General features: G+C 37.6%; 2 protein-coding genes and 1 long non-coding RNA gene across 5 annotated transcripts; 2 read left to right on the forward strand and 1 right to left on the reverse strand.

Moving 5' to 3' along the window:
* Positions 1 to 9: 9 nt before the first annotated feature.
* Positions 10 to 14,060, forward strand: LOC135582173 (rRNA (cytosine-C(5))-methyltransferase NOP2C-like). 3 transcript variants are annotated; one of them, XR_010479146.1, is made up of 16 exons: positions 10 to 138; positions 236 to 378; positions 1,249 to 1,630; positions 3,008 to 3,155; positions 4,536 to 4,673; positions 4,934 to 4,996; positions 5,779 to 5,900; positions 6,961 to 7,201; positions 9,046 to 9,254; positions 11,373 to 11,473; positions 12,235 to 12,316; positions 12,514 to 12,578; positions 12,911 to 13,026; positions 13,126 to 13,561; positions 13,814 to 13,938; positions 14,018 to 14,060. XR_010479146.1 is itself a non-coding variant. In XM_065082142.1 (15 exons), exons 1-14 carry the CDS (start codon positions 61 to 63, stop codon positions 13,023 to 13,025), a joined length of 1,821 nt encoding a protein of 606 aa, XP_064938214.1. In that variant the 5' UTR covers positions 10 to 60; the 3' UTR covers position 13,026; positions 13,126 to 13,725. The 3 variants fall into 3 exon arrangements, 2 of the variants coding, with proteins under 2 accessions (XP_064938214.1, XP_064938213.1); XM_065082142.1 differs by lacking the exons at positions 13,814 to 13,938; positions 14,018 to 14,060 and having other exon boundaries at positions 1,249 to 1,372; positions 1,439 to 1,630; positions 13,126 to 13,725; XM_065082141.1 differs by lacking the exons at positions 13,814 to 13,938; positions 14,018 to 14,060 and having other exon boundaries at positions 13,126 to 13,725.
* A 142-nt stretch (positions 14,061 to 14,202) lies between these two features.
* Positions 14,203 to 16,081, reverse strand: LOC135592597 (basic leucine zipper 61-like). The gene is made up of 4 exons (XM_065082143.1): positions 15,084 to 16,081; positions 14,902 to 14,992; positions 14,686 to 14,812; positions 14,203 to 14,506 (listed from the first exon to the last, which is right to left on the reverse strand). Exons 1-4 carry the CDS (start codon positions 15,548 to 15,550, stop codon positions 14,379 to 14,381), a joined length of 813 nt encoding a protein of 270 aa, XP_064938215.1. The 5' UTR covers positions 15,551 to 16,081; the 3' UTR covers positions 14,203 to 14,378.
* Positions 16,082 to 17,130: 1,049 nt separating this feature from the next.
* Positions 17,131 to 21,369, forward strand: LOC135592599 (uncharacterized). Its single transcript, XR_010479147.1, has 3 exons — positions 17,131 to 17,299; positions 17,384 to 17,535; positions 21,035 to 21,369. It is a non-coding gene; the product is annotated as an uncharacterized LOC135592599 (long non-coding RNA).
* The last annotated feature ends 483 nt before the right edge of the window (positions 21,370 to 21,852 follow it).

A 21,852-nucleotide genomic window follows, 5' to 3' on the forward strand; every position in this document is an offset into this window, starting at 1 on the left:
CAAAAGAAAAGCCCTAATACGCAGGCGCAATCAAGAAAGCCTTGTCGGTTTCCCTTTTGAATGAAGAAAGCGAGGGCCGCTTCCTCGCCGTTGCTCCTTCGCCGCCGGAACCTGACAAGCGCCGCCCCCTCTCTCCAGGTTTCTCGCTGTCCTCAAATCCTACTCGTTTCTCTCTTCTTCTTCTTGTATTCTTTCTTCGATCGATGGCGGTCAAGAAGATGTAGTTTCCTTCCAGATGGATTCTCCTTCATCTTTTTCTCTTCCGCCGCCGGAGCGTTACATCTACAACCCCACACTTCGATGGAACCCAGAAGTCGAGGAGTACTTTAACGCGGCCTACGGAGCAGACCACTTCCCCCGGATCTCCAAATCCCTAACGTAACTTCTTCGTCTCCTTCCATATCATCTCCCTGCGCTTTCCGAGCATACAGTTGTGTAGGGATATTGGAATGCACGATATTATAAACCCGAGGCGATTGTCAATCACATGCCAAACTAGCAACCCTAGTTCAAGATTGATTAGTAAAGGAAGATTTTGTTCTTGTGTGTCCTTTACAATGACCAATTATCTTGAATCTTGATACCGTTAGACCATGTCTTTCTTGTAACTTATTTGTTTCAGAATTAGTATTATCTTCCATTCTTCTCTATTTCCCGTGGGTTTTATGTAATTGAAGGTTGCTAGGTAGAATATGATTACGTTAGATCTTTTCTATGAGCATTCACTCTGAGATTTTCCTTTACATAATGCCAGTTTCTTTTAGAGTGATCACATCTGCCTTCATCTGGTTTGGAGAAATTTATTAACATATTTCAAGGAGATTTTTCACTCGATTCATTTCAACAACTGCCTTCATTATTAGTCACTATCTTATGTATTCCGGTGTTAGAATATGGTGTCATTTCTCGCCACCAGGAAGCCTGCTTGATTAGTAGGGTTGCCCGTATCATCATGAGAGGAGTTGCAAATGTGAGAGACATGCCCTTTTGTTTTTGATCTTGTAGAGAGTTCTACTGATTCTTTAATACTACAAAGATCTCCTGGCAGATTAGTTCCCCTTTATGCTTAACACTTGAGAACTTGTGCTTTAATATGTCTCCAAGTTCTTTGGAGTTTCCCTGTGCGCTTTTTTTATAGTCATCTTGATACGTTTGGACATTATTTTTTCTTCATTATTACTGGTCTTGTGCTCGACTAGGCATAATACTTCTTCAGAAGATGAACAACTGACAGTTTATTTTGTTTAGGCACCCTTCTTCCTACTCTTGCATTCGTGTGAATACTCTGAAATCTACAAGTGAGGCAGTTATAAGGAAGCTAATTGCCATTCTCAATGAGAAAAGGCTTGAAAATGCTGCTGAAGGAGATGAGGTACCAAAAGAAGGAAGTTTGTTGGATTCTTCTATCCGTAATGTGATTGACTCAAGGTTGCTTCAGGATAATGATACTCCTATTGGAACATCAGAAAGCCCTTCCATTTGTAAGTGTCCTTATCCTGGTCTTGATAATGTTGTGTTTGTTAAAGGTTCGGGACCACATATGCTTCAGTATGGTATTCAACCTTGCCAACCCATGAAAGAAGTAATTGTGAGTCGCAAATGTGCTGAGGCAGTTCTTCGTGGAGCACAGGTACTTTCTGAATATGGTTGCAGTGTTAGCAATGTGCTTGTTCTTGTCAATTAATAATTTGTCATATGTATTACTTGTTTAATTGCTTTCATTCTATCAGTGTTAAATCATGATGTTCATTGCATTAAAATGGTTTTTTACTCTTTCAAGAATTGTAACCACAATCTGCTTCATGTTCTTTATTACTTGTGATTCTGTTCCTCCTATATCTTGTTAGCTCTCTCCATTTCCTGTTGATTCTTCCTCTGGTATCTGTTCAACATGTGTAAGTTCTAATTCAACTTCGGTCGTGGTGGTCTGAGAAATTTATACTTTATTTGAAAATTTTTACTTGTTTTATATTTGTATATTTATACTTATTGGTCAAGCCAACTCTTTTAGCCAGCTTCAGCTACACTGCTAGGGTTTTTCAATGATCAGGGGTATTACTTGATTATTGGTGATGGTTTCTGATATTTAATTTCTACTCGATCTACATATGGGTACTTATTGGTTTGTTCTGTAGTTGAACTTTAAATGAGGAACTTGCAGGTGAAACTATTCTTGATGACATGCTTCACAAGCCAGTATGATATCCTATCCCCTTTTCCGAAGTTGTAACAAACTTGATCTTTCCCATCTGCCATCGTCATGTTTTTTTATTGTATCTCCTCATTGATCCAAAGACCTAGTGATTCTTTTGCATTCTATCTCCATCTTTACTTTCTCCTCTAGTAAATTAATCTTTTTGTACAGATGGATTTACAGATATTCTTTGTACATAAATGAGCCACGTCAATTGATTTTTCTCTTGGATACTGTGATCAGTACCATCCTAATCACTAATTTCTCGAAATGCAGCTTTAGATATTCATCTGTGCCAAATTAACTTTTTGGAATTGTTGTTTTTTCACTGCCAATTCACGTATGATTTCACATGCATGTTAAGTAATTCCCATCGGCCACTCCATGTTTTAGTGTAGTTCTATGTACTGTTTTTTTTTTCCTTTTCATATTGGACAACAGATTCAATGTTTTAAAATTCTTTACCTTTGAATTTTCTAGGCCATCTTTACTGGATAGAACTTTGTCTTTTTCTCTTCAAGTTACTCATCTAGCGATCACTTCTTTGCTAAAACTGATTGCTGGTAATAATGTTATAATATGTTGGTGGGTTATGCAGCCTATGATAAATCTGTTTCAACTCAGATGTATTTTCCCTCGTGCTTTGCACATTTTAGATGTACTTAATGCTTACTCTAGTTCTGAAATTCCCATACTTGGCTGCAGCCCTCCTTTGTTTAAAGCATTTCAAAGTTTGTGATGGTTTGGAATCGAAATGTACTTTATAGGAAATTTATGAATTCAAGCAGTTGGAGTATAATGGTTTATCCACAGGTATATGTCCCTGGTGTTCTGGCTTGCAGTGCACATGTTGAAAAAGGGGATGTAATTGCAGTCTCAGTAGCTGTTGAGCAGCGTATGTCTGATGGTGGATGGGGTGTTGGTTTTACACGTGGTACTGTCCTACAAGGGTTGGAATCAGGTAAGCTCTATCTTTTGATAGTTTAAAGCAAAGCTTTAGATACTGGTCAAACCAGCATGTATTGGCTGGTATTTACTGGCCTGACCAAGTAGTAATGTTGAAATGTATAGCTTGATACTAGCAAAATGCCATTAATTTGAATTATTTTTATTATTTATTAAATGATACCAGTGGTGCAAGCTAGATATGACCAGTACATCAATACCTTACCAATTTGATGGGTTGCTGAAACTGTGTTTGGACCAGTTTTAAAATCCTTGATTTGTTTATTTTGGAATTTAATAAATTACTTTTTAATCGTAAACTTATTCTTTAACATAATATGCTAAAAGCATATCTTTTGTTCAGTGCCCACATTCTTTTCTTTACATATAGATGAAGATGTCTCTAATTGTTAGTTATTTTCTAATGGACAATGTCAAAACACATTTTCCTTGTTCTACGTAACAACAAATAAAAAAATCTAGGCGTCAGAGCTCTGTTAGTTATTCTGTGTTTGGGAGTGTTGCGGAAGTTGCCTATAGCTTCAGATGCATAATTGTGCCAAATTGTGGGCCCGCTTCATTCATCTAGAAATTGTCCCATGTTATTATTATCATTCTTGGTTTTTTGAAAAAAAAATCTTGGTTTGACAGGCCATATGTAATTATGAGGCATCATGGAAAATCGAGATGCAGTTTGATCAGCCTTTTCTTGCCATAACCAATCAGAAATAAGACCTCAGTGGGCTCAGGATATAGGGTCTGAACTTAGTATTTTGTTTGACCGAATCAATCGTAGACACTTGTTTGTCATCAATGTTTCCAAAGCAACAACAATGTTGCTAAGTGCATGCCAAATCCATTTCTTATTTTAAGGAAAGAAAGATTTTTTACTTGGTTCTCTTGTTGGTCTGATCTTAGCATCCGAATAATACTTATAGATTGAACTTTAGAAATAATTGCAAATATTCTCTTTGTTAGGACATCCTTTTTGTCTTATCTTCTTGTTTTATTGGCTTTAATGATAATATGCATTATGCAAGCCAAGAGCCAAGACTCTATAAAGCGCTTTGATGCTATTGTTTTGTTTCTGATTAATTGTCTTGGCTCTAATGAAGGATAACAGCAAACTAAATTTAACACTTGGTCAGGGGTACATAATTTTGTAGGCTTCCTTTTCTCCTGGGAAAATAGTTCTTTCAGCAAATCTGGAACTTGCTCCAGGGATTGACTTGAACTGGAGACCTAATAAATTTTAGTGAACTTCATTATGCACTTGTTGATTTTCTCTTTCTAATGGTTTAGGCTTGTAATTTTACTGTTTTTAGTTGTATTTTTCTTCAAGATGCCATTAATGCTTCAAATCGACTCTAATTCATTGCCAATAAAAATATGATAGATCCCCATTATCATGAAAGAAATGGCCTGTATATTGGTCAAGGTACTACTTCATTGTCAAGGGCTTCTATGTTCCGTGTTTCTGAAGGGATTGCTGTGGAGATGACTAACAGGGTATACAAGCTTCCATCCTTTTATGGTATGCATTCACAGTGATGAAACTTTTGTATAATGTTTCTTTAGCAGCTAACTTTCTTATCTTCTAAGCTTATGTCATTTAGCATTTTATCAGAATATTGGATTTCATCTGGCAGTCTTTCTACATGATCAAAAACTTAAAATTTCCCTATCCAGCAGTAAATATAACTGCTCATATCTGAAGCACAATTTTTTGACTTAACTGCCTATGTATGAAGCATAAATTTTTTAGTGACTTTGATTGTCTATCTCTCTTGCTAGATGTACTTGAGGGCGAAATCTTTCTTCAAAACTTGCCCAGCATCGTTACAGCTTATGTCCTAGGTATGAATAATGTCAAGTTTGTCAATGCTTCCTCTTTGCTTTTTTTTTTTGTGTGTTAATTTCGCATTTTTATAATTATTTTAGTTTTTACTAACATATTTTGTGTTGTTGATTTTTTTTTCCTAGATAATTTTCTTCAAGTGCATATACTGGGTTGACTGCATTTCTCTAAATAAGCATTTCACTGTGAAGATATATTATATTAAGTATCTATTACTGGCTGAAGATAGCGTAATCAAAATAGAAATATAGTTCCTTATTAAAATAGTAATTTGTCTCTTAGATATTATTAAGTTTCATGCAATATCTTATGTATGGATGATGTTTCTTTTTAAAGCTACCCGATGGTTTATTTATTTATTTGTGTAACCTTTATCTGTTTGATGCATTATAGTACGTATTGGAATGATTGTTATAACTTGGTTGGTTTTCTAAAAAATTGCAGATGAAATATGTACAAAAATAATCTGTTTTGCTGCAATCAATTTTGAAATTTTCATTTCCTATGGAGTTAAGTGTTTGCATATGTTACCTATGGATTTCTTAATGGTGCCGAAATAAATTAAAGTAGCAATTTTTCATTCTTTTTGGAAGGAGTCATGATAGCCAGATGGCAACAGTATATTATGAGTTACTTCAAATTATTTATGTTTATGGTTCAACACATTGTCTCTGGTTATTACATATTTACTATATTTTGTATTTTATGATATTTCTTATAGTGCCTGTGTTGTTGGATACCTTAATTCTAAGTCTTCTGAGATAATGTTTCTGTTTCTTAGATCCCAGAGAAGGTGAAAGAATTTTGGATATGTGTGCTGCTCCTGGAGGGAAAACGACTGCGATTGCAATTCTTATGAGGGACAACGGAGAGGTTGTTGCTACTGATAGATCTCATAATAAGGTAAAATCTGTTTTTTTTAATTCTTGAACCATTAACTATTGATTTCAGTTTAGACCATGTCTAGTAGCAACCTGGTACTGTAGATAAGCCTGCATTGGAACCATTCACAAAAGGGTTTATATTCGAGTTCATGAACTTAGTTCAGTGGCAACTTGGCCATCATAGATTAGATCATAGAAACACGTATGTGGACACCAAAATCTAAATCTCTTGGACCCTGCAGTGCCGGGGTCCTCGTGCCCTTGCTGCTCCTTAGAGGTTTTTTCTTTAATCTGTTGCATAAGGGAGGACATTGGGTTCGAGTCATGAAAATGGAAACTCTTCTCTATATTTAGATGTAAGACTCCAAACATTAACCCTCCTCAGACCCATAATGGTGGGACCCACATGGACTGATTATGCCTTCTTTTTTTGTTTTGTAAGGGAGTAAGTGAGTAATTGAGTAACTATTGTGTGTTGTGACATCTTGTTGGTTAACTTGCCATATAACTCCTTTCGTAGCATATATGGAGGTTACCAAGATGTTAAAAAATATAGGTTAGAAGAGGCCTGGCTCCCAATCCAGGGGCCTCATAAGACTATATTTGGTTGCTATATTGGTTGGAACCAAGCCCTAATAAAGGGTCAAAGGTGACTCTTCTTCTAGAGATGCCTTTGGGGTCTATTCTGAACCGTGCAGGGCCCAATCAGACAATTCCTTGTGGTTCAAGGAGCTCACACCAATGATAGCTAGCATGGACCTTATTACTTATGATTATTGGCTAGGATCTGCCAATGATTTTAATGGAACAATCTGTGTTTGTTTGACAGCCAACATGAGGATATAACTGAGCTATATTTGTTATATACTAGAACTGATTGACCTATCAACAGAGTTCCAAATGGGCAGATTTTTACCTCCATTAGATGATAGTGTAAGGATGACTGCCGTACATCATTGCATATCATGTATTTTATGGTACCTGTTGATTTCGTAAGCTAACCTTTCCTTGTATCCTCTCTTTCGATATATTTGTAATCAATAGTATCTCCAAGCATAACATGCATATATTGCTTTCAGGTAATGGATGTTTTGAAATTGGCTGCTGAGATGGATTTAACTTGTATAAAGGCATATAAGCTAGATGCACTTAAATCTGTGCAAAGGACTAATGGAATGTTGTATTCTGAGAAAACAGATTCCAACAATGATGAACCAGACATTGCAGCAGTAAATTCATGCTTATCTAGTTTTTCTACAGATGTTAAGATCAACATTGAGATGGAAAAATGCAGCATCAATGCTACACCATCAGAAACAGGTAAAAACTATCAAACACGTAAGGCATAGGAGCTTGTTCTTTTGTTTTCCAACATGTGCACAAGTCATCAGCTATATGCATGGAGAATTATTCATTGTTCATGATTGTGGTCTAAGAAAGAGCTACTTGTGTTATTTATTGATCTTTAATGTAAATATCTTCTGAATGATTTTATATACCAAGGAAAACACAATCTGGTTTTAGATGTGAAAAATCTAAAGGGCAAACAATGAGGAAAATACTTACCTTTTGAGCATCGTATCATCTTCTCTGGCATTTGGATATCCTCTTTAGCCTGTTTACTGGTGATATCTGCCCAGAGGACAGACTGTATATTCCTCCATGTGTTATCTTGGTTGTTGTGTATGCTTCTTGCTTGCTAAACACCCTTAGTGTGAACTTGCTCTTAAATTGTTCAGTTGGTGAGCTGGATTGCTTTGGAATCACACAAGAAATGCAACACTGTTTCTTGCTGATGTGACTCGTGTTCTGTGCATGCAGGTAATAATCATGGTTCATAATTTCGTAACGTACCGGCGTATTGAGCTTTGCTCGGTACGGTATGGTACGAGCATACCGAGCGGTACATAGGGCATACCGCTCGATACGTATATATATAATATAAAAATTAATATATAAAAAATATAAAAATAATATAAAAAAATAAAGAAAGAGGCGTTTGTTGCCTCGGCAACGTTGCCTCGGCAACGTTGCCTCCTTTTCTTCTCGTTGCATCAGACGAGGAGAAGAACACGGTCTTCTCCTCATCTGCGACGTTCGGTGAAGACATCAAAGGCCGCAGACGTCTCCAGCCTTCGGCCAAGAACGTAGCGAAGAAGAAGTCGAGCTGTTGCATCTTTGTTATCTTCTGGATCGGGATTGTTGAGGGAGGGCGGCGCCGGATACCACCCGGTATCCCTCTTCTCCCTTGACGCTTCTTCTTCCCTCACCGTAGCCAGGCTGATACCACCCGGTAGCGGGCAGCGACGGTAGAAATCGACTTTTACCGACCTATTTCGGGCGGTAACGGTCGAATTTTCGACCGTTACTGCCCGATACAGCCCCGTATCGTCTGATACAGGGCTAGATCAACGGTACCGCTCAATACGGGCGGTATCATTGGGTATTGTAGTCCTTGGTAATAATAGGTGGACTTATGATGATAGTTAGCAACAAACACTCCCATTTTTCAGTTATTCTAAATATATTTTAGCTTGCTAGATTACTGGAGCAGATTCTTGTTCTTTGTTGCAAATTTTTACAAGAAAATTGAGCATTTTGATCAATCACTTGATGATGTTCATTTCCTACCATTAGGTGGTTCTTGTTTTTATGCAACCAAAGTCGCATTAGTGGTTTGAATCTGAATGGTTCTTATAGGATATACATGCTTTGTTAATTGTGTACATGAAAAATTACTGTTAATACCAAGAATTAAATGAAGGGAATTGTATAAGGTGCTTCCTATGTGCCCATATAAGTCTTGTAAATTCCATAGGAGAAGGCTAGGTGAAATGATTCAGATTAGAGATATTTGGAGAGGAAGCTGAAGGCTAAAACAGAATTAGTTGAAATGGTAAAAGAAAATATTATTTATATAGTCATCTAAAGATGCTATCAGAAAAAAAGTTCAATGGCTGAAAAAAGATCTTTGTTGGTAATCCAAATTGTTCAAGTACTGTTTTTTAACTCATTTATGTACGGTGTGTGTGTTTTTAGACCAATGGGCTAGTGTGGTTCTACTTGCTGAACTTATAAATTGTCATCAATAGATTTCCAATGACCATAGTTAACAGACCTCATTTCCATCTAACATTTATAACCAAATCAATTTTATTTTGTAGTCAGTAATGGAAAGACAGATGGAAGACATCTCAGCAATGCTGCCAAAAGGAAGAATGCACCACGACAGAGAAATGGACCAGGAAGAAATCAGTCCTTGGGTGGTAGGGTGGAAACTTCAAAAGGCTTCATGCCTAACAGTTTTGATCGTGTTCTTCTTGACGCTCCATGTTCTGCCCTGGGCTTGAGACCTCGACTGTTTGCTGGGGAGGTAAGATTTTCAGTAAATGCTATATCAGAGAATTGCTGCTTCAGCAAGCTTGATCCCACTTACGCAGCTTTGGGTCTATTATTTATGTTCTACTGTGGTTGTGACCACATAGAAATGGGCTCTGAGACTTATCAGTATCTTCAATGTGGTAGAAGTTCCATGATAAGGCACAGCATGAAACAGAATCCTAGCTACATACTAGTAGTAATTTTCTTTTTTTTATCTTACCATTTTGTCTGGTGATTTTTGGTGTCAAAACACCAGTCTTTTATCGTTGGTAAGGGGCATCTCAGTTAGACTCCTAATTAAGATCATAGTTTCTAGAATATAATGGCATCTGAGTAACTGAGGTGCTTACAATTTGTGGTATTCTACTATACAGCCATACTAAAGAAAATCAGACATATAACCACAGTTTGATAATTTGACATAAGATACCTTTTATCTTTTCTTGGTGTCAAGAATGATTAATTGGTCTTTTCACTTCAGTTCCTCTAGGGCATGAGATGATTAATTCTTTAGTTTATACTTTGTATTGGTCGTATGTTTTGGATCTATTACTGATATTTTGTAGATTTATGGGAAAATTCTATTGTGATGCTGGAACGCACTGTGGTAAGGTTGCTCCTTAGTAACCTGGGTTATAAGGTCACGGACATTGTCTCTCGTAGTCCTCTGCAATAGCTGAAGCTTCATTCACCAGACTTTCCTTGTCGTTGTTACATAAATCACAAAATGTCATGGTTTTCACTGTATTTTTCTTCTTATTCAATGTCTTAACTCTCAAATTATATTCACTCATTATTAAAGTTGAAGATATAAGCAACTTTTGCTGTGTTTAACATGTTGGAAAATAGATCATTTTTTACTTTCTGGTACCCATGCAAAAGTTTTTCTTCTCCATACAATGACATAGACTGCTTTCATAACTGGATGAGATGATTCAGTATTCTGCACTGGGAGAAGTGCTGTTCTTATTCCTTATACTTTATGCCTCCTGATATACCAGAATAGGTGCTTAGTTTTTCTTCCAACTGATCCTTTATCTCCACTAGATTATTTTCGGTAGACAGTGAATATTGCAATAGTGATCGTAGATGATATCCGATAGTTGCAGCAAATGCAAATTAAATAATACCAACATCTCCTTTGTTTTAGATTTACAATTATATGCCATTTTACCTTTCCTCCACTGTCTCCTTCGTGTCCTATTGCTGCCATGTGCTTCTTTTGGCGCCTTTTCACTCTTTTGTCCTGTTTTTTCCTTAAGCATGAGCTTAAATTAGCAAAATCAGCCAACCGTGCTCAGGTCCACTCAATTCAGCTGATAGGAGCAATGAATCAATTAATATTGAGGCGGCCTTGCATGGTACATCGTTTCATATTAGAATCAGCTGATACGACGAACTTTGCTTTATAATTTGTTTTTATCTTTTCTCTCACTGATCTCTTGTTAGTTTATGTTGTCATCTCAATATAAGTTAAATGTTACCTTTCTCTCATTAATTAGGGGAGAAATAATTGTAAGTGCTAAGGATAAGGAGGCATATTCTCAAGTGCTAAAAAAAAGATAAGGAGGCATCTTTTTTTGAAAAGTTATTACATTGCCTTCTTGCATTATTACATTGCTGTCCATTTATTTGATATTTTCTTATTCTTGATCTACTTGTATACTTAACATCAAGATTCTTGTGTCATCACCATAAATCCATTCAGTTGATCCAATGGGTGGGGTTATTGACTTTTCATCTGCTCAATTTCATGTACTGAAAATTATCAGGACAACTTAAAAATGATTCATGGAAGTACTTGGAAATATGAGCTAGAATTAATTTCAATTATCCACAAATGGTTGTCCATGATATTCTTGGGTCATAAATTTAATGACATCAACAACCATGGTGTGCTAGGAATATATTGCAACATGTGACTGGGTCAGGATAGTTTCCGTGGCAAACAGTGGCATATCTCTAAGATGATGAGAATTTTTGTAAGAGACACATAGGCGGAGCTGCAAATGCTAAGATAAAACTGCAAATTATCCATGAAACATAGTTTTTGTTGATTTTCTTATGTTTTTGTTTTCAGAGTAAGTCTTGACATGATTTATAATGCCAGGAGACCATGGAATCTTTAAGAAATCATGGAAAGTATCAGAGGAGGATGTTTGACCAAGCTGTACAACTTGTTCGTCCTGGAGGAGTGATAGTATATTCTACGTGAGTAGTTTTTTCTTTAATATCCTACTTGGCAATGACTGCTGTGGTTTTTTTACCAAAAAAGATTTCTGGATCTCAAGATAAAACCTTTAAGCAAATTTTAGCATGTTAAACTTCTAGCTATAAAAAAATTATCATATTGTCAATTAGTGGAAAAATTATGTGTATAAAACCTTTCTCATTTATAGACTCTGCTAGGAAAATCATGCTATTAAGAAACTACAACACATATCAATATTACCCCATTGATTAAAAGTGTATAGACCAGCGGCTAGCTGTATATTATAAGTGAACTTTCTTGTCTAACACGGGCCATATTGCTGATTTTTAAAATATTCCATTATCAGCCAACTAATGCTTCAGCTATATAATGGAGAATAATTTACATCTTTGTTTCTTATTCCCAAGGATTATGTGGCAATGATGCTGATGATGCTATGATGGTGGGATAATGGCAAATGTCAAGTATTTGTCTATTCTAGGCATGAGATAGTTCAGATCCTGACACCTTTCCTAGACCCCTTTTTCTTTCAGATATTATAGTGTTCCCAATACTAATAACTTTGAGATTATTTTTCTTTTTTTCCCTTTTCTTGATATCCATATGATCACTGTTTGCAGCAATATTTGTTTGAAATATTTTAAATATTTGTCGGGGTTATCAAATCATTATTTTCAGTACAAGGTGTTGTAATGCTCTTTTTAAATGCAGTGAGCAATATTTCAAATTCTGCTGTCAACATTAATCTTTGTTCTTATAGGTGTACGATAAACCCAGGGGAGAATGAAGCTTTGGTTCGATATGCTCTAGATAAATACAAATTTCTCTCTCTGGCATCACAAGTAAGATCCAGTATTTGCATTAATTCTTTAGTGTACTATAACTATGGTCTCAGACTCTCCTATTTTCTTTTGACAAGGGTTACTATTTAGAGCCTTTGGCTATCATTGATGAACTTGCTTATTAGTTGGCGAATGAGTGCCAGTCACTTCTGATAATTGTGCGTATATCTTTATTGATTCTTTTAATTAAATTGTAGCACCCAAAAATTGGAGGACCTGGTATAGTTGGCCGTTGTGATCTGTTTGGTGGGAAATATGTTGAGTAAGTTTCTTCTCTGTTCTCTTCTGCTCTATTTCTGTCTAAATCATTTGCATGTTAAAAATTTTGATCAGCAAACTAGCTCTTTAGCTTTGATAAAATTCAGTTACCTGAGGTAGTGAATAATCTGAATGACTAAATTCCAGTAGTATGGATATATGTTTTCCTTGTCTGCCTGCCACCATCATCATTGTAAGTGAAATTGAAATGTGTTTTTTTTTCTTTTTCACACAATTCCTGGAAGATGCAGCAAATATCTTGTGAAGTTGAAATGGTTTTACTTTAATAAAACATTTTTTCAGCTTCTAATTAGGTCTGAAATTCTTCATTCACAGGGAATGGCTAACAGAAAACGAATCTGAACTTGTCCAGAGGTTCGATCCATCATCTTCGCTCGATACCATTGGTTTCTTTATCGCAAAATTTGTTGTTGGTGAGAAAGACTTCTAAGGTACATGTAGAGCATCATGTGAGACAATTCCATCTAGAGCATCTCATATTTTTATTCGTTAAAAATATGCTTCGCTAATGATTATTCCTTTCTTGTCAGGAACAATCACCCGTGTGTAAGATGTGCAGCATGGGCATCCACACCAATGGATAAGACCAGTGCAGCTTGCACAACTTCTGTGATAACAAAAAAGAGTTTATTATATTTGGTCATCGGATCAAGTTGACTTGTAAGTTAAATCTGAGATAATTTTGCTGGGAAACTCGATGCCAGGAAGGTCAACTCACCAGATATACCAGACGTCTATGCACAGATTCTCTTCTATTACGGTCTTGTGTACCATGTCAGTATGAGACGCTAGTGCACCACTGCAACAGAACCAATGCTTGAAATCTTTCATTTTGCTCCGACTTCTATCTTTGTTCGCCGCACAGGATGAGTTTGATCTATAAAAACGCTATCCTTGCCGCAGCTGAAGCTCAAAACATGGTATTCATTCTCTCATCAACTCATTTGTCATCTGGATGTCTCACAGGTTGGTAGGACATTTTCAATAAGAATTCTCTCTTTTTCAGTCGCAATTTCTCCATTTGTAGTCTCTTTTTGACTTTAAGAAGCTCCTTGTGACATGAATTGGCTTCTGACCTAACAAAAGAGATTATTCGGGATGCCACATAATGTATTGATAATTTTTTTTTATCTCAACTAGTAATTATGTTGAAATAAGTGCAAGTTAATTTGTTGATCAGTTTGGAAAAGAACATAAATATCTTCGTTATTTGCATAGCTGCGGAGGGATCATGTGCATTACGGCAGCTTGAAACCAGGAAGAATAGTATATTCTGAAGACAGTTTCCAACGAAGCATGTGTATCATCTTCAATTAAAAGCAGCTTTAAGCAAATCGTTGCAGGTACGTTACTCTCGTCTGGGGAGGAAATATCATTGTTAAATATTACATAAAAGTATAATTCTGAGAGTTGAATGTGCAGACAACTTATGGGTTCCTCCTTCCGAGAACATCGGTTGTCACTATTTTTATCTGGGTACCATCAGATTTATCGATCGAGTAGTGACCAGCATACGTTTCCAACACATGCAATCAACATATCACAGTGCTCAATAATTATACACCACACGCTCCGACACAAACCTCGCAACACTGGCAGCTCCAACATCCGAAGGCTTCATCTGTTTGCCTTTCATCATGTTTTTGTTCTTTTTGATTAGAGGAGGAAAACAATGGATCAAATGGGATGCACAAAGAAGAAAAAGATCCTGCAGAACCACCAAAACCTCAGGGTTTCATCTTCGGGGTTCCAAATCGATGCACGCTGCGATCACTGCTTTGTGTCAGCTGAGCAACTCCTTTTCTGCGCTCATGGCTGGTTCTGACGAAGGAGGTGCCATTTTCTTTAGATTTTGCTGATGATAGACTTGTCTAAGTCTCTCGATCTCCTTCTTCAACGCTTCTTGGTGCGCTGCGGTGTTTAAATAACTTAGGCTTTATATAAAAGATCAAAATATATAGCAAAGTATGTTATATATATATATATATATATATATAACATACTTTGCTAATTATTTGAGGCTCTCAAATAATTACATTCCGGTTGGGTTGAATTCTAATCACATTTACACCAAGGAAGCAAGAACTTACCGTCCTTAAATATACCGTCCTGCGCCAATGCTGCAATGCGCTGCTTCAGGTGGCTATTGCCCAGCGTGAGAAGCGACCGTTGGTGATCGAGGAACGCGATCCGAGGAGACAGCGCAGAGACTTCGGTCTTCGTTTCCACGCCCAGCGTCGATAAATGCCATCCGAGTCAGAAGACTCCGAGAACTGAAAACTGAGAATTCCGAGGAAGAAAGCTACCTGCAACGTCGTCACGCTGCGCTCCAGCTCCGAAATGTACTGAAGCTTCCTCACCCGCGACCTCTGCGCCGACTGCCGGTTCGCTAAGATCCTAAGTTCGATGCATGTGTTGCAGCAGTCAATGTTCGTGGCTAGCACGGTAAGAGTCGAGATGGGGTGAATGCATCGGTGCATTTACATACCTCTTCACCCTCTTGGGATCGACGGCTGTGTCCGTCCCCGCGGCCTGCTGTGGCTCCGCCTTGCACGCGCTCTGCGCCTCCTCCGACTCGTTCTTCGGCTGCTGCTCGGCCAGTTTGTCGTCGTTCATGCTGCTGTGGTCCGACGGCGTGGACGACGAGGAGGCCGGGACGGCGCCCGACAGAGACGACGGGGGCACGTCGTCGGAGAAGATGCACATGAGCTGGTCGTCGTCTAGGCGGTCGAAGTCGCCTCCCTCGCCCGCGAGGGGCTGCTCGAGGAAGGCGATAGAGTCGCTGACGGAGCGGCGGTGGTGGCCGCGCTTGGCGGAGGAGAAGTCGAGGAACTCGTCGACCCAGGAGGGTTGAGATCTAGGAGCTGGTGGCGGCGGCGGGGTTGTCAGGAGCGGAGCAAGGTTAGGCCAGTTTGGGTACATGTTGTTGGGGATCTTTGGAGGGAGCTGTGCCATTGCTCTCTATGTATAGCACCGAATGATTGCTAGCTATAACATCACCTTGTTGAGGATAGCACTCATCATTAAGACAATGAGTCTTTCTCTCTCTCTCTCTCTCTCTCTCTCTCTCTCGCTTGAGCTATGTTATGGAGTTGGAGGTGGTGGTGACAGGTTAAGTTAGCTCTGCTGGGTTGGGGGAGGAGGGGAGGATTTGGAGGAGAAAGTGACATGACAATGGAAGAGAAGGAAAGACAGCTAGCACCAGCTGTTAGAGAGAGAAGAAGAAACCGAAGAGAAGGGAGAGAATGGAACGGAGTTGGAGATCAACGGTGTTGCAGGGAAGTCGCAGCAGTAGCTGAATCGAGTTAGGGAATCAGCAACCACCACGTGCTGATGTGACCGTACATTTTGGACCTCTATGAAACCAAAATACCCATTACACACGTTAAGCGACTCTCAATACGTTGAGCTGTTTCAGAAGTGGAACTAAATGATGGAAGAGCAGGAGCATGTGGTAGACGTCGAGCCCAATCATGCCTTCCCATGTGCACAGCTCGCCATGCACGCCCTCCTTAAATGTGTCTCTCACATGCAACAGCCCTTTGTGTCCCCTCGCTCCTTCCTCTTCTTCCCTTCTCCATCACAGCAGCATCTCTATCTCGTCTCCCTGGTTTTCTTTGGCAGTTTCAGGCCGTCTTGTTGGCCATCTGCGCCCGCTCTCAGGTTCAACACTATAAAGAATAGAAGACAATGCATCCTTGGATGTTCCAAGATCTGGAGAATCCATTATGCATGTAAACCATTCTGGCGGTACACAGTGTGTCAGAGAGGCATGTGGATGAACGAGTTGGTGGCATGGAGAAGTTTACATGGACAAGGTGAAGGGAAAAGGTGGCCATCAAAATCTTTCATACTTTGGGAAAACCTTCCACTACATCTGGGCTCCATCTCCACCATATGGTCAAAAAGAAATTAAATGGGATAAGTGGACGAGAATGGGCAAAGAGGAAACACTACACGAGGCTGGACAACCCCACTATGTCGAATCTAAACGCTAAGTCACAGGTAAGGAAGGAGAAGGTGAAAAAGAAACTGGTTCAGAACAGCAGCTCTGAGCAAGATGAACATGGTGTTTGTCAGAAGCACTGTTTGGGGTCCCGTTCCATTATCATGCAGTAATGATGGTCGATTGCCGATGCATGGTATTGTAGACCTAATCTGCGTTCTTGGAAATGGGGGTTGTTTATAGATCAAACAATGACAACACACAAGACAATTTGCTCGGCTGTTCTGCCTTTTGCTTGCTTACTTCACGTGTATGTGTGTATATATATATATATATATATTGGAGGAACCCGATCCGGCACAAGCCTTATCGGGCTTAACCCGAACCCAGACACCCTGGTAAGGAAGGATCCGCTCGTTCGGTCGTCAGCGCCATAAGCCAGCCGAGATTGGAGCCTTATCGGGCTCAATTCGAACAACGCTGATAAGGACCCGGTCGTTCGTGTGTTGAGTCGTACGAAACCCATAACTTAACCGACATTGGCAGAACCCAATCCGAATCCCGGCCACTATATAAGGCTCATCGAACGATGACGTCCTCCGAAACCCCCTCTCCTGTTGCCTTCCTCACCTCTCAAGAACGGCTTCCGCCGTTTCTGTTATCTCCGTCGATCTCAAGAAGGGGAAGTGGTTGAGGCGGAGACCACCACCGGAGCCGTTCCCTTCCGGCTCCAATTGGATAAGCCCATCCCCTTCAAGGTCGATCCATCGTAACCCTAACACTTTCTTGATCTCTTGACTCTTCTTGATCTGTGATGTGTCTGCTTCTTTGGCGTAGATCAGAATGGGATCCCGAGAAGATATGCTCGCCGCGGTCACCGAGGACTCCATGATCGTAACCCTTGCATAGATCAAGATCGGAGCTCACAGAGGACTCCAAGATCGTCTTGCCTCATTTCAAGTGGCAGAGGCTTTGGATTATCCTCCTCCCCACGGTAAATTCTTTTGATCCCGATACTTCTATTTCCTGGGGTTGAAATCTTAGTGTCATTTGTGGTTTGCGTTTTGCACCTGCTAAAGATTTATGTGGAGTTCAATCTTTTCTCTGTTTCTTGATTCTAGTTTTCTCCACTAACTTTCCGTGCTATGGGATCTGGAATGTATTCTATTATGTTTTTGTTTTACTATGCTTTGAAGTGCTATGGGATAAACCACTTAGAAGGAAATTCGATTGATACATCAGCATTGAGGTGACGAGGCGTATTGACATAGATAGATCTGGTTACATGCAAGAGGAAGAAAAGAGATCCCGGACTTGTTGGTTTGGTCTTTTGATGGTAAAGACTCATGAAATGCAAGTAAAGGAATGTTAAAGAGGAAACTGGACATTCTTGGCTACATATATGCCAATGGCTTTTAGTTGTGAAATCGACAAATGGTTGTGTCTTTCTTCTTGGTGATCACCTAAAAGATCCTGATATCTAGCCACTTTGATTACACTATAGCGGTTTTAAGCATGGTTTTAGATATTGATCAAGTGCTGGTCTCGACACATTATTACACCGGTTGAGGTACTAATTAATAGATGACAAGTTTTATAAGAAAAAATATTAAAAGAAAAAAGAAAACAAAGACTGACTTGTATTTGAGACCATGTTTTAAATGCCATATATTAAGTTATGATGGTTTTTTTCAGATATCTTTCTTACAATTAGCATCTCCAACATGCATCCTCTCTATGAGACTTTAAAAATGTCCAGGACTGGAAAGGGCTTCATATGTTTACTTTTGCATGGAATTTATAAGAAAATAATTAAGTGTATGATATTCTATTATGAAGAATTTGAAGTTAATGAGCTCCAGTTTTGCTATTGTTTTTATTGTGGATGTAAGCTGTGGCCATCCTCCAATGTTTACTTTACTGTAACACATTATATATATATTCAACTGAAATTACCGGTTCGCTCCAGCGTATAGGATTAAGTTGTTTGGGTCGAACTCTGAGCCTCTGACTCATCCTCTAAATTGATTTGTCTTTTTTTTGTGCATTGAATTTCATTCAGCAAGCCAGTGTTAGAAGCAAAATCGGAGACCTAATTTATAAACTTTTGTAGAACAAACTTCTCTCAACCAGATGAAGTCTGTTGGCTGTGCACTTAGGAAATTGTTAATGTCTCTGTTTCACTGATTTTAATTTTTTTCTAAAATTATAAAAATGATTGTTCTAAGTTGCAATTATTGGATGTCGATGTCCTTGGCCGACAATTTCAATTTTAGGTTTCAGTGATGATAATATCTACTTTTTGCAACATTTGATGTTTACCCATAGTTAATATTGGTGGATGAAACAAGTTGATGTTTGGAAACCTGGGCTTGAAATTTAATTAAAATGCATGCACCACTGAGACCGGATGCTTAAAAAAAAAAGAAAAGATTTCCATGGTTTAAATAATGTGTACACCTGCAATGTTTTGAGTTTGTGGAAAATATTGTTAAAGATTATTAACTAACCATCATTATTACACCGGTTGAGGTACTAATTAATAGATGACAAGTTTTATAAGAAAAAATATTAAAAGAAAAAAGAAAACAAAGACTGACTTGTATTTGAGACCATGTTTTAAATGCCATATATTAAGTTATGATGGTTTTTTTCAGATATCTTTCTTACAATTAGCATCTCCAACATGCATCCTCTCTATGAGACTTTAAAAATGTCCAGGACTGGAAAGGGCTTCATATGTTTACTTTTGCATGGAATTTATAAGAAAATAATTAAGTGTATGATATTCTATTATGAAGAATTTGAAGTTAATGAGCTCCAGTTTTGCTATTGTTTTTATTGTGGATGTAAGCTGTGGCCATCCTCCAATGTTTACTTTACTGTAACACATTATATATATATTCAACTGAAATTACCGGTTCGCTCCAGCGTATAGGATTAAGTTGTTTGGGTCGAACTCTGAGCCTCTGACTCATCCTCTAAATTGATTTGTCTTTTTTTTGTGCATTGAATTTCATTCAGCAAGCCAGTGTTAGAAGCAAAATCGGAGACCTAATTTATAAACTTTTGTAGAACAAACTTCTCTCAACCAGATGAAGTCTGTTGGCTGTGCACTTAGGAAATTGTTAATGTCTCTGTTTCACTGATTTTAATTTTTTTCTAAAATTATAAAAATGATTGTTCTAAGTTGCAATTATTGGATGTCGATGTCCTTGGCCGACAATTTCAATTTTAGGTTTCAGTGATGATAATATCTACTTTTTGCAACATTTGATGTTTACCCATAGTTAATATTGGTGGATGAAACAAGTTGATGTTTGGAAACCTGGGCTTGAAATTTAATTAAAATGCATGCACCACTGAGACCGGATGCTTAAAAAAAAAAGAAAAGATTTCCATGGTTTAAATAATGTGTACACCTGCAATGTTTTGAGTTTGTGGAAAATATTGTTAAAGATTATTAACTCATTGAAGCCCATAAGAAATGGTTGAAAAGAACTTTTGTAAACTCTGATTTGCTTGGATCAAATAAATTGTGGCATGTGTTTGATGTATGTGAACTGATTAGACACATGTAGTCTTATTTTTGATGTATGTGTTCACTTTTCGAAAAGAAGAATATGCTGGGAAAGAAGAGCATGGTTCAGAGTAAGCATCCGTAGTTTAAAACAGGTGACTTTGCTAATTAAATAATTAAGCATCCGTAGTTTAATGTATCTGTTCACTTTTAGGAGTGTGTACTAGCAATGATATTCGATTTTATTTAGTCTTAAATGGTTCAAATTAAAAAAGAGTATATATAAATATAACACATTTAGTCTTAAATGAGTGGATGTGAGCATTGGGAAAGAGACTGACAGTTTAAATCAAACAACCTTAGATAAAAAACAACCAGTTTATTCTGCACTCTTGGTGCCAACAAAAATTGTGGTTGATTCCTGAAGTAGAACAGAAGGTTAGTTTGCTGTCAATTGGAGCTTAAATTTTTTTATGCTGTCATTTTTTTCCCTGTTAATTCATAGTTTTGTGTTATCATAATTATATAATTTCATTTTGTGTTATCATAATATGATTTTGTACTATGGCTTTTGACATTTTGCATTAAATTTATAAATAAGTAAACATAGTTCTGTTAAGTGACTGCTAAAAAAGAAAACCACCACGGTTACAATTTTGTTTGATATGTGGAATATCATTTTGATTACACATTTTTTTTAATTGTTTTGCTTAAAGGATACAATTTTGCTTAAAGGCTTATAGGATATAAAAAGAAATTTCATACAAAATTTCTGAGTTTGCTGGTCAACATATTTTGGAGGAGATGCTGACTTTTGGTTTGGTTGGGTCAGTTTCATCTGAGTTTGCTGGTCAACAGATACACTAACTTTACTGCCAACGAAAACTGTCAATTTCTTCTTGTTTTTTATTGTTTTAGATTGTTTATTCTTAAAAACTTCTCGAATGAGAATTTGAATTATCAATCTTTGCAGATGTGAGCTCTGCCACGGCTTTTTGGAGTTCGTAATTTCCAGCCACGAACTCGAGTTGTAGCTGTTTCGTACGAACTCGAGACATCCTTTCGAAAGTGACAAGCTTGATGTTGAGTGCAATCTGCAGCAGCAAAACTTTTTCTGGTCAAGAAGGCAAAGCAATAAAAAAGAACGCAGATTGTGCTGAATTTTTTTCAGAATTATTTACGATTAACATCTTGTTCATACATCATTTTCAATATCCAGGAAAAACCATTCTGGATTCAAGGAAAAATGGAAATGCCATTTTGTAAATTTCTGACATATATACACAAATTTTAAATGTTTATTTGATAGATTTTATGATCATAATTATAGTTTTATGAGTCCACAACCAAAATATATTAGATCAAAGTGGATGGTCGGTTTATTAGGATGATCAAAATATATTAGAATTATCACACAAAGGTCAAGATTTTATTCTAATTGTTTTGTATCATAAATACCTTTTGTCAAGGACGAAGAGTTAAAGAGAAAACAAATACGCTTTCTAATTTATCTACTTTTCTTTACCAGCACCGCATTATAATTAATTGTGTAAAATCAAATAGAAATTCTAATACTTCAAAAATATTTTCTAAAATTAATTCATATCATATCAAGAAGCGTTATATTAAGTGTTATCTGACTTCATGAAGCTTTGCCTGTCAACAGTCGCTATGCACGTGTGATATTTGTTCATTCAACTGAAATAATGAAATAAAGTAATTTAAAGATTCTTTGTTTTAGGAAAGAGTCAGTACCTGGTCATTTATTGCCTCCATCAGAAGCTCAGCAGT

The sequence above is a fragment of the Musa acuminata genome, chromosome BXJ1-9 (assembly GCF_036884655.1).
Source record: "Musa acuminata AAA Group cultivar baxijiao chromosome BXJ1-9, Cavendish_Baxijiao_AAA, whole genome shotgun sequence".
In the NCBI taxonomy this organism is placed as follows: Eukaryota; Viridiplantae; Streptophyta; class Magnoliopsida; order Zingiberales; family Musaceae; genus Musa; species Musa acuminata.